General features: G+C 38.9%; 2 protein-coding genes across 7 annotated transcripts in view; one reads left to right on the top strand and one right to left on the bottom strand.

Annotated features, from left to right (window-relative positions):
* The window catches only part of Rev3l (REV3 like, DNA directed polymerase zeta catalytic subunit), a 160,693-nt gene extending 153,615 nt beyond the window's left edge, over positions 1-7,078 (bottom strand). For both annotated transcript variants that reach the window (XR_010048503.1, XM_063252366.1), the window contains exon 1: positions 6,940-7,078. Coding sequence is in view for 1 of the 2 variants with exons in the window: in XM_063252366.1 (XP_063108436.1) it covers positions 6,940-7,078 (139 nt within the window). In the remaining variant the exon portion in view is untranslated. The remainder of the gene's footprint in view (positions 1-6,939) is intronic.
* Positions 7,077-15,937, top strand: part of LOC111755825 (uncharacterized) — a 166,240-nt gene continuing 157,379 nt past the window's right edge. For 2 of the 5 annotated variants that reach the window (XR_010048506.1, XR_010048505.1), the window contains exon 1: positions 7,780-7,920. Coding sequence is in view for 2 of the 5 variants with exons in the window: in XM_063252378.1 (XP_063108448.1) it covers positions 7,077-7,603 (527 nt within the window). In the remaining 3 variants the exon portion in view is untranslated. Of the gene's footprint in view, positions 7,604-7,738; positions 7,921-15,937 lie in introns of those variants that run through there. The other 3 variants (XM_063252379.1, XM_063252378.1, XR_010048504.1) reach the window with 3 other exon arrangements.

The raw sequence follows: 15,937 nt of genomic DNA, 5'->3' as shown, positions 1-15,937 counted from the left end.
TAGAATTCAAAAATATTAACTATAAATACTATATGTATAGTATGTATACCTATAGGTTACCAAACACTATTAGAACATATTACTAAAAAATCTTAGCCTGTTTTTGTCCTCTGGATAAACCAGTTTTACTCACGGGAGGTAATCTCTGTCACCAAATGTTTGCATATCCCTCCAGAGATAAGTATACATACATATTACATTCTCTATTTTTTATCTAAACCACACAAATAGCAGTATATTGGAGGGAGCACAATGGAACCTCTCATCTCATTTTCTCAGATATCTTATACATGGAACCACAGCAATACACACAGTGCTGTCTCACTGCTTTTAGGAGCTATCTAGTATTTTACTGAGTAGACATACAGTAATTTGCTTAAACCACTCCCCTACTGACTTATGTTTAGGTTGGTTCCAATTTTTGCAATGACAAATAATGCTACCACAAGTATTCTTTCATGTTTAACACATGTAAAATCTTTCTGAGATAAAATCCTCTAATGGAATTTCTAGTATAAAATAAATGTACACTTAATTTTGAAGACAACTTTGAAATTGCTATCTATAGAACAGGACATTTAATATACCCACTGGCAATATATGAAGACATTCTTCATTCTCCTTCCTCTTACCCTCTCCATGTTTCATTATGCGATCAGTCTCTGCTGACTAGACAGATGGCAAGTTAGTATGCTGTACCCTTTAGTCAACATCTTTACCATTAATGAAATTGTACACATCTTTTCATATGAATTCTCTTTGCCTACTTTTCCTTTGGATTATTAGCTAGAAGCAATCTGTATATTAGAAAGAAATAATTCCTTTGTGAAAGTTTGTAAGTTTTGCTAGTACTTCTTAACATCATTTTTCCTCTTACAGAATTTTATTTTTATGCCTTAAAATTTGGCAATCTAGCTTTAATTGTTTTTCACACTCTGAAAAGATTTCACCATTCCTGGATTACAGGAAAATAACTTTTCTATTTTTTTGTTTCACATTTAAGTCTTTGACTCCTCTGGAAACTAACTACTTCATTTTTCCATAATTGTAGTTATCTATCCCAACAATGTTTACTGACTAATTCTTCTTTTCTCTATGGCTAGGTAAAAATGGTATCCACATTCATATATTAAGTTCTTATACATACTATACTTGAGTTAATTTCTGATCCTTACTCTGTGGCACTGCCATCATGTGTCAGAGGTATACTACTGTAAAAAAATTTTTTTGAAACCACATTACATATAAATGAATACAATGAAGTCAGAAATTACTATACTGGTCTAACATAACCATCATTTTGTAGTACCTAAACTGAATTTCTATTATCAGTATCAACATTATCATCATGCAATCGTGAATTTCATTGATATTTATTCTGGAGGTCCATAATGAACCTCCTGTATTTACTATATTTCTGAAGCATATCTAGAAAATTCGTTTTTCCTTAACTTATACAGGGAGATTTTTTAAAAACAAATTATAAAATCAATATATGTTCTCTGTAGAAAAGTTGAAAAATATGAAACATACCTACAGAGAACCAGCCTTTATACTTTGACATATTTTTCTGCATTTTTAATAAGTGATTATTTTTGTAAACTGATTTTTTCCACATAATCTAGTGACAGCATTTCCCCCATGTTATTATATACTCTTCACTTTGTTTTGCTTTGCTTTTTTAAGACAGCCTGGGCTATATAGTCCAGACTGGGCTCACTCTTGATTTTCCTGTTTCAGCCTCCCATGTAATGGGATTATAGGCATGAGCCACTATGCCCAGCTGTTCCATGTTATTATATAGTCTAAAACACGATTTTAATGATGAATGTATTTTACTACAGGAATATGCTCAATTTCTGTAATCATTTCCCAAATGTTGAAAAGCTGTGGTTGTTTTCTGTGTTGACCATCATCTATTGATTAATTCTTCCAACAACTGCTTGAGTTCCAAACCTTCTGGTAAGCATATAACTCTGTAATAGTAGTATATGAACACATTACCAGCATTTCTGGACATTACAATCTATTGAGAAAAGTCAGAGGAAAAACCCAACACACATAAAGTTGTTAACTGTATGTAGCAAATGTTATGGTGGAGTTCATGCAGCTTTGAGTCTATGAAACGGAACACTTCCCTGAGGAAAGCTAAACTGAAGTTTAGGTAAAGGATAAGAAAAACAACCTAGGCAGAGGGAACAGCATGTATGAAGCCCTCACTGTGGGAGGGAACACAGCAAGAATAAGGGACTGAAAAAACGCCAATACACCTGGAACACAAATAGCAAGGCAAGAAGAATATACTCAAACCACCACTGTTCAGAAAGGTAAGGGTCAGATTATACAAGATCTTGAGATAGGCAGATGCCACCACAGAAGACATGGGGGTTTATCTGTACCCTAAACATAATGGAAAACTATTGAAGCATATCAAGTAGCACAGTGACTTAATCTGCTATTGAAAAGATCTGATTACAGTGTAGAAATCAGATTAGAAGGGGATGGGGTAGATTAGAATAAACCAAGATGAGGAAGCTACTGTAGTAAACCCTTTCAAACATGTGAACAGCTTAGACTACAGTGGTGATGGATAATGAAAACAAGTAGATGGATTCAAAAGATAATCATATTTGCCAAAAGATTTAGATTCACAGATTAAAATCCCTAAAACTAGGATTACTGGTCAAAAAGGAGTATTTCAAGGATTTTGATTTACATTGCCAAGCTGCACTGTAGAGAACAGTTCCCTCCATTTGTGAATTATTTTGTATCTGTTCCTCTATTACATTTTTAAAATTGTTTAAAAAGTCCTTTAAAATTGCTTAACCCATCCTTCTTTCATGAAGCCTTAACTGACTCCCCTTTTTGCCTGACAAGTCATGGAATATGTCTTCTTTGGGTTCTCACTATATCATAGACACACTTCTATTGTGGACTAATTATTTTGTGTTCAATATCTGTTTACAAGTCTCATTTCCACTACATTGGAAGTTTTTGGAGGGTAAAGCTATTTTTAGGAAGACACTTAAAAATAACTTGACAATACAGTAGATTCTCTCTCCTATGTGTTCACTGCTCATTGAACGAACTAATCATACATTATCTGATTTTACTGTGCCCACAAATGTGAAGGCTCCAGGAATTTCACTAAACTGTCCAGACTGGAGTTGAACTTGTGATCATCTTGCCTCCAAGTGTGAAGATTATTTTTAATCAAACATAATATAAAAGGCTAACAATATTTGCTACTCAGGTCTCTAAAACTTACTAAATTGTGATCAATTTGTGACAGTCATTAAATCTCTGTAGTGCTCCTAAAAATTTCTATTATAATTAAATAGGTATTATATGATCTTGTCCTATATTTAAGTGGTTTAGGGAAAACAAAGGCATTAACAAACATGAGTTTCATTAAGAGAAATTTTTGTAATTTCAACTGACAAATGTTATAGTTTTCAAAAATTGTACTCACAAGAAACTTATTTAATAATCTACCAATTTACAAAAACATTGAGATTATTTTGATAAATTACACTTAACTTTATAGAATACAGCATTCAAATGAGTACTACACACTTATGTAATTTGTCAGATTTTCTAAACACTTATGCTAAGTAACTTGATTTCATATTTTACAGCTATTATCTTGAACAATCTACCAAAACAGTCAGAAGAGGGTAACAGAATTCCTCACAGTAATTATGAAGACAAGCAGCTCCCTCTATAGTCTGTTTGGCCTACTTTGTAATATCTCACACTCCTCTATTTACTCCTGCTCTGCATCTCAGCAGGGAAGCTCTTTGAAAGTTTAATGCTGTTTAACCTAGTGCTGAGAAAACTGAGAGAACTGTTTAAACTCAGCAGGAAGGAAGTTACAGTAAACAACTAAGCAAGAATTGAGATATAGAAACTGCACGGAGTATGAATTCCACCTGAGTTCAGGTCCCTATGATGAAGATTCAGGACTTTATGTGGAATGATTTCCACAGCAGTCATACCCATATTCAAATCTAAAAAAAACAAAACACAACATCGTCCTGTACGTTATTTACAATTGTTTCTTTCCATTGAGACACATTACTATGTTGTTATAAAGGAAAAAATAACTTTTTTCCACAAAGATATTGCTCGACACATAGGTCACAATAAAATTCAAGCCATTTTTTAAAATCAATTAAAGCAGAGATTTGTGTTCTTTGAAAAATCATCACACATGCAGTATATTTAAGTATTGATTCTCAGGAATCAATATTCTCAGTCAGCAAGGGCTAAGCCAATCAGCCAAGACTTACCATTCAAAAAATTTTAAATACTTTTCAAATTTCACCATCTCAAGATATAGACACTTGAAAGCCTAAGACCTGATTTATTGTATTGCTCAAATAATGTCCCCAAAACATAGGACAACCAGAAGTCAACTGGACTGTTTCCTAAAGCAGAAAAATACATTTCATCAATAGAAAAACTAGTAGAAGTGTATTAATCCAATCAGTTTAGACATTATTACATAGTTCTGAAATAGCCACTTTGAGAGAATTTCTTTTATTGCCATTTTTCAGGACCTTCTTTATAAAGCAAACTCAATTTAAAAACATTTTGTTTCCAAACCAAGGTAAAGAATTAAGGACTTCCAAAATTAATTCCTATATACTAAGAACCCATATTTATGGCACTTTATGTAGCACTGGTTTATCATGTGACAAAATTTCAATAACTTACTTATTAGTAAAGATATAAGCATCATTTGTATTTTCAAATATTATACCTGTCTTCATTTAAAATTCCAGAATTCAGACTTTTACTAACCTAGTTTGGTCTGATTTTATTTGATGGCCTGGACTGGTGGCCTGGACTGGTTTTCTCCTAGGACAGAATTCAAACATAGGCTACTTTACAGTTTTTTGCTTTTAATTAACATTAGTTTTAGTACGAGTATCGGACATGCTAAAAATGCTGGCTCGATTTATAAAAACTTTAAATTCCACATTATGTCATAGACTCCAATATTTTTTTTGTTGAGGAAACAAAAAACTTTGTTGTGAACCTGTAATTTATTTTATACTGCAAATTTACATTAATAATCTTAATGTAAAGCATGGGATACTCCAAATCAAGATTCTATCTTTCAATGTATGCACAAAAAGTCTCACTTTTTAAATTCATTTACAACTACTCATTTAAGATACGTTAAAAAGAAGTTTGGGACAGGCAAGTGAGATGAACAGGAAGAAGAAATGTTTTTCACAGCATACTTTATATGTCTTTTACTACTCAAGAAACACAAGTGTTATCAGGTTATTTATTTTTAAAGAATATTCTCTTGCATAACAATTACTGCTGAAAACAGACTGAAAAATCACTCAGGAATACATATTTAATAACTTGTGTGAAGAAGAAAAAAAAACTGTTGAAAAGGAACCCAAAGCACAGGCACTTTAATACAAACAAATACCACAATATAGCCTATCAGCATATTTGAAGTTTGGAAATGTAGCTTAAAAGATGTGTATCAACTTCATGCGAATATTATGCTACCTCTCCAACTGATGTGAGAATAAACAGTATATAACTCTGAAATTCCGATTAGAAACAAAGACAGCACATTTCTACAGAAAACCTGTCCTTCAAAACACTTCAATGCACTAGTTTTTCAGCCCAAGTTTTAAGTGTTACACTTTCAACAGATTGTTAATAGCACTCAAACCTCCATCTTTCAAGGATAACAGCATCAAAATCTCTTTCACAATTTTAAAAAAGAAACTTTACCAAATCTGGCCTAGACACTTCTAATCAAGAGAATTTAAGATTAAAAGATAACTGCTTGGAATGAGTGCTTGTGTTTAAGAAAGCACTGTTATCTCCTTGGTAGTCCACAGAAACTGACTACAGTAACAACAAAATGAACGGTGATAAGAGCAAGGAGCATCAAGTGGGAGATGTTATCTAAAATCCCATAGGGCGATACATAACTAAAGTACAAGCATTCTTTCCCAGAAGGCAGCTTCATTATTCCATGTAAGTAGTTCAAACACGACAAAAGCAAAAACAATTTAAAAACACCTTGTAAATCTGGTCACTGTCTTATTTATCACACCCCCAACAGCTTTTGAGACAGCGTAGCTTCGGTCACTGCTGTCTTCCCCATCCCATTCGTTCTTAAAAATAAGCAAACTTACATTTTAAATGCAATCCTACTCAGCCTTAGAGGCATTTTAAAACGTTTAAGCTGCTGAGTTGGGCTGTGGTTTTTAATAAATTCACCCCATTAGGTGTGATGCGTCACACGGGGCAACATCACACGCATTTCCTACTTCCAAGGCTACGTTTCCGAAAAGCATTTGCACCTGAGGATGCCGCCCCGTCCCCAGAGGCATTAAACTAAGCGGTCAAGACCTGCACTCATAGCACAGCCACATGGTCACTTCAATGAGAAAGATCATCTGGCCCCTGGCGCCACTTTCTCCAGCCCACTGCATCTCCGGCAGGGGCAGAGGAGAGCGAGGGTGAAAAAAGGCGACCTGGAACCACTGATCACAGAGCTGACACTTCCCCTCTGCTTTCCGCACACCTCCAGAAAGAGGACAGAGGGTGTTCGGGGTCCCACCGACGACCGGTCCACAGAGACATACATATCACGACCACCCGGCCCGCCTTTCGCAGCGACCGCGGTGCCCGCACCTCCAAATGCCGCTCCAAGACCTGGCCGCCGCCGAACGCACAGTAAACGCAGTGATCGCCTTCTCCGCCCGGGGGAAAGAGGCTTGCAAGGACCGCATTTCGGTGCCTGTTGTCATGCACCGGAGAAAGGCGAGCAGAGGAGAGGGAAGACGCAGTGGCGACCCACCGCGAAGACCCGCGGCGTGCGCGCGTGTGCGCGGCGAGGGAAAGCGCCCGCCGGCTCCCGCTCCCGCCCGCGCCTCGCGCCCCGCGCCCGCTCACCTGCCGGGGTCGCTCCGAAGACTCGCACCACCGGCACCTTCTTGACAGGGATCTGCGTGAGCGGGGATTGGCAGATATCCAGCCCCTGCAGCGGGCTGGCCATGTAGTAGTCGGCGGTCACTATCCTCACTGAAAACATGTTCGCCGCCGCCGCCACCACCTCCTCTTCGCGGGCGACCCGGCGGCGGCGGCGGCTCCCTCCGCAGCGGCGGCGGCGCCCCCTTCACACACACACACGCGCGCGCGCGCGTATACACACACACACACACACACACACACACACACACGACACGCGCGCGCCGAGAAGAGCGGCGACGCGCGTGGTGGGGTCGGCGCTCGCGCGGCCGCCTCTTCAGGAGCGCTGGGCGACAGACAGCCACAGAGAAGCCCTCCCGCGTTCGCTGGTGCCAGTGGTGCTGCTCGAACTGCCGCCACTGCCGCCGCCGCCGCCGCCAGGAATCACACGGGTTCCTCGGTCCCAGACTGCAGCTCTTGTTGCCATGATGATGATGTCACGGACGCAACCACTGGGGGAGGGGAGAAGGGGTATGCGCGCGTGTGTGACGGAGGGAGGGCGCCCAGCCGTGGGGGAGGGGCGCGCGGAAAAGAGGAGGGAGCTGGGCGGATGCCAGGAGGGACAACGAGGCGGGGAGGAGGCGAAAAGGTGTTTTTTTTTTCCCCCCCGTGTCGGGCAAGCAGTGAGGGAGGAGGCTGGCGGGAAGCGGGGCCCGCTCCGGGCGCGGGGGAATCGATGATTCGGCTGGTGGGCACGGCCACCTGAGTGAGGGGCGGCGGAGCACCGATCTCATAGATGGGCTCAGAGGGGGCCGGAGGGGAGGGGGCGCGAGTGTTCCGGGCCCTAAGAGAGGCTTCGCAGGGTTGGCCAGAGGTGCGGTCCTCGCGTTCCCCTCGTCGACCGCCATTTCACATTTTGTAGAGGAGGAGGGGGGAGCCTCAGAGAGGAATTTTTTTTTTCACAAGGTAAGAGAACCCGCCCGCGGGAGGTGGGAGGCTCCGCGCAGATCTCGTGCCGCGGCAACCTCGCGGGAGAGGGGGGCGGGACTGGCGGGGCCGTCCGCGCCGGCCCTACTCAGATAACGCCGCGGCTCGCCTAGGCCGTGGGAGGCGTGTGGGCGCGGGCTTCCGCCTAGGAGAGGGCCGCCGCGGCGCGCCCCTTCCCCAGCGTGCCTCGCGGCCCGCCGCGCCCTCTCCTCCCCCGCGCTGCGGCAGTGTCGGCGCCTGGCCAGTGAGATTTATTCACGCTCAGCTCTGCCCAGCGTGGCCAGAGGCTAGCGGATTCCGTGCACAGGGCTTTCCCACCACCGTGTTTTTCTCCCGCCCCCTGCCTTCCCTCTCGCCCGTGTATCTCCTTCCTTGGTTCCCCAGTTGGCCCCGTAGGCTGCGTCCGGGCACGCGCAAGTACATGTAAGGACTTGTCTGCTCCGCGTGACCTGCCTCCGCGGCTCCTCCCCCAGGGAGCTGAGGACGCACCGCCTTTCGGAGAAAATTTTTGGCCTCCGGAAAAGGTCCGTGAATGTCAGCGAGTTAGACGTGGACTCCGGTGTTACCGACACGTGTGCGAGGTTTTGGTCCCCGATGGCATAAAACAAAGGGGATGGGGAAGGACCAAACAACTTCATGGAAAATCTGGAAGCGGTGCAGTTAGGAAATTTTAAAAGTAGGGGCGTAACAGATGCAGCTGGGTTGGCTGTAGATGGAGCTGATGGTTTTTGTCTTGGTCTGTAATATTGGGTGTGACCTTGGACAAATAATTTAGTTTCTTTGGTACCTCAGTTTTCTCGTGTAAAAGGAGAGAGTTTGCGCTTGAAAACATCCTTAAGAAATTCTTCCAACAAAAAGATTTAAGCAGTAAGAGGCAGGAACCATGGTTTCAAGTTCATAATTGGCCACTGAATTAGGACTCTTACTCTTGACAGTCATTTTTAATCTATGGAAGTAGAAATCATACTTTCACGCTTAAATTATTGTAGTTTCATGAGCATTTTACTGGTTTCTAGTTTGCCATGTATTTGAAGTGCTAAGAGCTTATATGGAAACCTTGTGGATCCTCAAATAGGAAAATCAAAACACTCAGAGAGACAGGTCACTGAAAAGCTCCCTATAAATTCCATAACACCTAAATGCTAATAACTTATGCTCAAAAAAAAAAAAAAAAAAAAGGCTCGTAGCTATTTAAAACTGATTCCTGCAGTAAATTAGCCTGCAGTTCATAACCTCAAAAGCATCATTATAAACACAGGTGACCAGATTTCTACTAATGTGCAGGATATAGCCTAAGAGGTTTTTTGGTTTTTTTTTTTAGCAAAATCACTGTTTGAAAAAGCGAGGAGTGATTTAAAAATAAGACCACCATTTTCAATGCCTAGTATTTGAGCCCCAGCATCAAAAAAATAGGGGAGATATAGAGACATATCTGTAATGCATTTTCTGGTAAAATAAATGTTTTATGCAGACAGAATGCCAAATCCAGTGAGCCTTATATTCTGTGACACCTAGGGTGTTCTTTAAAATTTAGTATTTTGACCCTTAGAGAATTATATTTCAGGAATCGGCCTAGAGAAATCCATTATTAGCAACTACCACCGACCATCCCTGTGTTTTTTAAACAGTATAAAATTGAGAATACACTATATTCTAAATAAGTGCACCTGTAATTTTTAAATTACATTATTCCTCCCTGAAAAAAAATGAGTATCAAATTAACAGATTAGCTGTTTTTAGGTTTCATTCCCCCACACTTCTCCCACCCTTTAATGATCAGTACTTTGGATTGAACCCGGGGACTCCTGAAATACCTGCTAAATTACTAGCTTTTTAAAAAAAAACAAAAAAACAAAAAAACAAGGCCTTAGTAAATTGTTCAGCTGTCCTCAATCTTGGCAATCCTCTTGTCTCAGCCTCCCAAGTACCTGAGTCCCCTTACCTCTTGGATCAACATTATATACTTTAAGAAAAAACAGTTGCACAATGCAAATCATACTAGAACTCCAAGGAACGAATGTACACTCTTGAGGAAAAACATTTGCATCATGAAATTAGGAATGTTGTAATTGCATGTAATTTAGTTTAAGTCAATACTCAAATTGAAAATCTGACAACAGTTCCCTAATTAACCACTGTCAGATGTGTTTTATAAATATACTCTTTGTGAAGTAAGAAGAAATCCTAGAATTTTGAGTCAGAGAATGGGAATTTTAAACCTTTATTTACTGGCTAAGTTAGTTTGTCAGATCACTTTATTTTTTAGGGTTTATTTCCTCATATCTGAAGTGGATCGTAATTCCTGTTTTAATTTCCAGGGAATGTAATAAAGCTCAGAATGATATAATGAAGATGTAATATGAGTGGAAGTTCATTTTCAGAAGTCAAGCTTACCTGGAATTGCCTTTTCTATGTACAATATGAGATATGCCAAAATTGGACTTTGTACTTAATATTCTTTAAAGCAGCTTTTTAAATTTTTAGAGTAGCTATTTGCCAGGTTATTTTAAGTGACAGGCATGGTCCCTATCCTTATTGTTTATAGTTTAGTATCATACAATGTATTTTAATCATATCAATTGACATTTTGTCTTCTAGTTCACCACCAATATCCATCATTTCATGCCTCTATTAAAAAATGCCTGGCCTTCTGTGCTAATACTATACAACATCAGTTAACATTCATGCATTACATTACTAATTTATAATCTAGAATAGAAGGCAAAGGCTACCATACTTTTGAGGTTTATACTATAAGTTTGAAGTATGTTCATACCTCAGCTCTTGCCCATTTCTCTCAAGAGTTTTTCCTGTTTTTATCCACAGCATTGCTCTTTTGAAGGCTGTCGCTACCTTTAGATGTATCACTGTTATAGTCACTACAACAGTCACTTGACTATACTCTTGCTTATTCCCCTCCAGTCTTATTTGCCACATTACTGTAAGGTGATCTGCCTACCACTTGCCATCTATAGTAGAAAAATAAATAGCCTGGTATATAGGCCTCATGATACTCAACAATGCCTGTTTCCCCCTTTCCCAATCACCCGCTAGCACCACTAGAGTACTTATTACCAGTAGTTCCTTAAATATGCTGTCTTTGTCTTTATAAATGGAATAGCTTCGCCTTGTGTCCTAGCAGTGTGTTTTTGTTTTTTGGGTTGTTTGTTTTCAGTACTGGACCTCGAATCTAGGGGCTCATACATGCTACCCTTGTATATCCCTTGCTTTTTATTTTATTTTTTAAGATGGTCTTGCTAAGTTGCCAAGCTGACCTTGAACATGTGATCCTTCTGCTTCAGTCTCCTAAATAGCTGGAATTACGTGTATGGACTACCATGCCCAACTCTCTTGACAAAATTCATGTTTATCTTTCAGGTTTTAGCAAAAATGCCTCTTACAATACTTTCTTTGATTTCCCCCAAGCAGATACGGATCTTATTTCTAGGTGTCCTCTGCTCTTTTTATACATACTTCTAATGATTATACTATTGTAGTTAGTCACTAGTTTATAGTTCTCACCATTATCACCTTGAAAGAGAGGCTCATCTCCGACTTTTATATGCTAGCTCTAAGTGTAGTGCCTAGAGTATAAGTCCTTGACTTTTGCTAAATTTTAAAAATCTTTTTCCACCCTTTCTACTGCTTTCCCACCATACCTCCATTTTATAGATTAGTAAATGAGACCCAAAGAAATAAAGTTAACCTCAGATCTATTGCTTTCAATTTATACTGTATAAGATACTGTAACAGCTATGTAGTAAACCTTTCTACTGTAGGAAACAGCCAACACTGTATTAACAGTGTTTTTCATTCACCACTGATCCATGGAATAAGTGGCAAGACAGTGATTTCACAAGATGTATATTCTTATTCAGTCAGTTAGTTTCTTTTATTTATTTTCTACACTTTATATCAGACCTCATTTAACCTCACAGAACTAAAGTTTATTAACTAATGCTACTAAGAGTGAATGCCTAATTCATTTATTCCAGTGGTCTTCAGCCAGGAGTGATTTCTTTTTTTTCCCCTTCAGTGGACATCTGGTAAAATGACCAGTGACATTCTCGTCACATCCTAGGAAATGCCATTGGTATCTAGTAAGTGAGAGGTCAGAGGTATAGCTAAGTATCTTACAAGGCCTGCACCAGCCCCTAAACAAGGAATTATCTAGCTCAAAATGTCAGTTATGCAGAAGTTGGTGTAATATAAAGGAAATTTTCATTCAGATCATCATCCAGACTTGCCTTTGTGAAACGTAATGGAAAAGAAACTTCTTCCTGGCGGGATTTGGAAGCCCCCAATTAGTGTAGCAATAGGCTCTATGTGAGTTTCTCGAGTTTATCCACAGCACCTGCTTGGGTACTAGGTGGGCAGGTAAATCATTGCTTAAGATTAGGGTTTCTTTTTTCTCTTTTTAAAACCAAAGACGTCAAATTAATTATGTGTCAGATGAATTTCCTGAACAAAAATCTATTCTCTGTTAGCTTTTTAACCATGACTCTCCCACTTCTATAAATTAGTAATAGTCTAAAGAGGGGGCCACTGAGCTTATAAAAGGTGATGTTCTGGGAACGAAACAAAGCTTTCAGAACAGTGATGTTTGAACTCATGTCCGAGCTCTCTAGATCTTCATTTAAATTGCATATCCAGAGTTCATGTTTCCAATGAATTATAGAGAGGAGACCAAACATAAAGTAATAATGTGATAATAGCTCCTGTTCCTTTTTTTTTTTGAGACAAGGTCTTGTCCCACTGCCCAGGCTGGCTTTTTCTTTACAGCAATCTTCCCACCTCATCTTCCTGAGTGCTGAGATTACAAACATGTGCTACCATACCAGGCTACCAATTTAAATAATTAAGATTCAAAAATCTCCAAAGCAGTATCTGTTTGGAGCAGCATTATCTCAGGGTGGTTTCCTCTGGCCCCAAAGTCCCCACTGTACTTTTATATTCACAGCTTAAATCAAAATCCAGGAAAACTTTACTAATAATCTTTGTTATTGACATGAATTCTCCTGAGTTTTGATCCTCATGCTACATCCTTATTCCAGAGACCTGGAAGGACTATTCCCTGATGGGTAACTACAAATTAACCCTTATTTTCTAAATAAAATATATTTTTCCATAGCACAAAAAACATGGAAAACCAAAAAAAACAACAAAAAAAAAAAACATGGAAAACCACAGTTTGGAATATTCATTTCTACCCAGCCAAAGTCAGATTAACATTTAGTCTAACTTCTAGAAAATTTCATATATATATATATATATATATATATATATTCACAGCAGATATAATGTCCTAATTTTTTTTACTTTGCATCATATCATAGGCTTTTCATGCAAATTAAAACTTTTCATATATATTAATGTCTATTGTATACACTGTCCTGTGGATGTAAGATAGTAATCATTTCCTACTGTTGAACAACAAAATGGTCCAGATTTTAGACTTTTATAAATTTACATTGAGAATTTTCCCATTGAAAATATTCTATTTAGAGGCTATCCTTAATATTTATACTTTATTATTTATCAAGAACACCAGTTACTGGTACATGCCATCTTCTCTGGAGATGAAAGGACTGTGTGTGATAGTTCCTTTCACCTGGTTTGTCCTTCCCATCTCATCTCTGTCCAGTTAACTCACAAAATTTCAACTCAAAGGTCACTTCCTCACAGAAGCCTTCTCCTACTCTCTGTATTTGATATCTCTAATTGTATTGTATCCTTTCTCCATATCACATACACATGGTTGTAATAATCTTTATTCATGAATTTGATTAATTTACCACTAGCTAGATTAAAAAGTAATTGTGTGTTGTAGAGACCAGTTCATATGATCACATAAGTATCACTACAACAAAATAGGTTAAAGCTTGAGATTGAAACATAGTTAATCAAAAATTGCCAGGCGTTATACTAAACTCTAGGAATATAGAAGTGAAATTCAGCTTTTATGAAGACAACAGCCTAATGCAGAGATCTGCAAACTTCTTATTAAGGAACAGATAGTGGATATTTAGGCTTCTCAAGTTGGTCTCTCATAACTATTAAACTTTTCCTTGTAATTCAAAAGCATTCATGGACAATACATAAGATGTGGCCATGTTTGAATGAAACGTACTTTAAAATCAGAGTGCAAACTGATTAGACTCATGGCATCATTTACTGACCCCAGTTCTAATGAAAACAAGAAAGTCATTAAACATTATTTAAAACAATGATTACTTCAAAATAAAAAGGAAGATTCATGTAGTCACATTTCACAATCACCTGATATGATATAGTCTAGGGAGAGGAATAAACCTGTTTCCAGAGATTTCTTTCAGGAAAATGACTTTAAGATTTGTGAGAGAAGAGGAATTATTTGGATAGAGAGACACTGGGCGTGGTGCCCTACACCTGTAATCCTAGCTCTCTGAGAGGCTGAGTTAGGACATTTCAAAAGTTCAGCTTGGACAATTTTGGGATTTGGTGTCGTCCTTTATCACAAGTAAATTAATTAATAGGGGTGTAATTCAATGCAGACTGTGTTTAGTCCCCAGTGTCTCTCTCTCCCTCTCACACAAATACACACATGTATGTGTGCTCAAAGAGGGCAGCAACTCAGTGAAGGCCTAAGACGTGAAAATATGCAATTCTGAAGCTTGATGGAGAGCAAAAGATAAACTTGTATGCACAAACCACACAACGTGGAAAATACAGACTTGTGTTGAATAGTTTTCAGACTTCTATTTCTCTAAGATGCCATAAGCACCTGCCTTGCAAACAGGCAGTCGTGAGTTCGATCCCCGGTACCGATAAAAAGGGAAAAGACAAAAAAAAAAAAAGAAACAACAAAAAAAAGTGCTTTGGGGTTGGGGATTTAGCTCAGCGGCATAAGTGCCTGCCTTGCAAGTGTGTGGTCCTGAGTTCAATCCCTGGTACCGATAAAAAAGAAAAAGACAAAAAAAAAAAAAAAAAAAAAAAAAAATGCCAGCAAAAGAGACTGAGAAGGAGCCATCAGTGAGATGTAGCATTATCAAGTTTAAAATCTTGTAGATATTCTAGCCTCCTCTTCGATTTGACGCAGAAATTTATGGATGTGTAGAATATGTAAATGGAAAAATACTAGCTTAAAAGTTATTAGATCCTCAGGCAACAAGGCAGTTTCTGAAGGATAAGATACATACAAGAACAAAGCTGAGGGATGAATGGGAGTGGTGGTGCACACAAGAAGAACTAGTAAAGGAATCCTAAGTAATAGGAACACATTGCTGGTATGTAATAGTCAAATAATTTAGCCAAGTGTGGTACCCGCCTGTCATCCCGGCACTCTGGAGGCTAAGGTAGGAGGGTCACAAGTGGAAACCCAGCCTGGGCAGGTTAGTGAGACCCTAGGCATTTGAGTTGTTCCCAGTTTTTGATAATTATGAGTCAAGTTGCCAGAATGGTGAGTGTATAGATTATTGTTTGGACATATTTCCATTGTTCTTGGATAAATGCCAAGGACTAGAATTGCTAGGTTTTATGAAAAAATGCAATTTTTATTACTATATGTTTGCATACTGTAATACTACATTACTTATGGGGAATTGGTACACATGTGTATCATATTTTTCTCTTTTTTAAAAAGTTACCTTTCTCTCCACGCCTTGAACCTTTCCTTTTGGCAAAAGGTCTACCTCCCTTCTGTGTCCTACTTTGCTTAGCATTATGGTCTTGGTAAATTTTATAAACTTAATGATATTTCTGAAGTCCTATACTGTGTGTGATTTTTTTAAAAAGGGGGGACATCCATTCAAGCATCATGTAATTGACCAATAAGCAAGAACGTTCTCGACATTCAATATCTATTTGATCATTTTTTTCTTTCCTTACACAATACCAAACATATGGTTGGTACTGTAGAAATGTTCCCCTGCCCTCTGCATTGCACCTTTTGTTGAGCAACAGGTCTGAAGCCATCAGTAATAGCAGTTTTTAGCATGTTGAACGTGAAGGTTTTTTA

The sequence above is a fragment of the Cavia porcellus genome, unplaced genomic scaffold (assembly GCF_034190915.1).
Source record: "Cavia porcellus strain 051 isolate PalLab524CR breed Dunkin Hartley unplaced genomic scaffold, mCavPor4.1 scaffold_7, whole genome shotgun sequence".
NCBI classification, from domain to species: Eukaryota; Metazoa; Chordata; class Mammalia; order Rodentia; family Caviidae; genus Cavia; species Cavia porcellus.
Note: the sequence above shows the minus strand (reverse complement) of the source record. Positions and strands in the feature narration are given on the sequence as shown.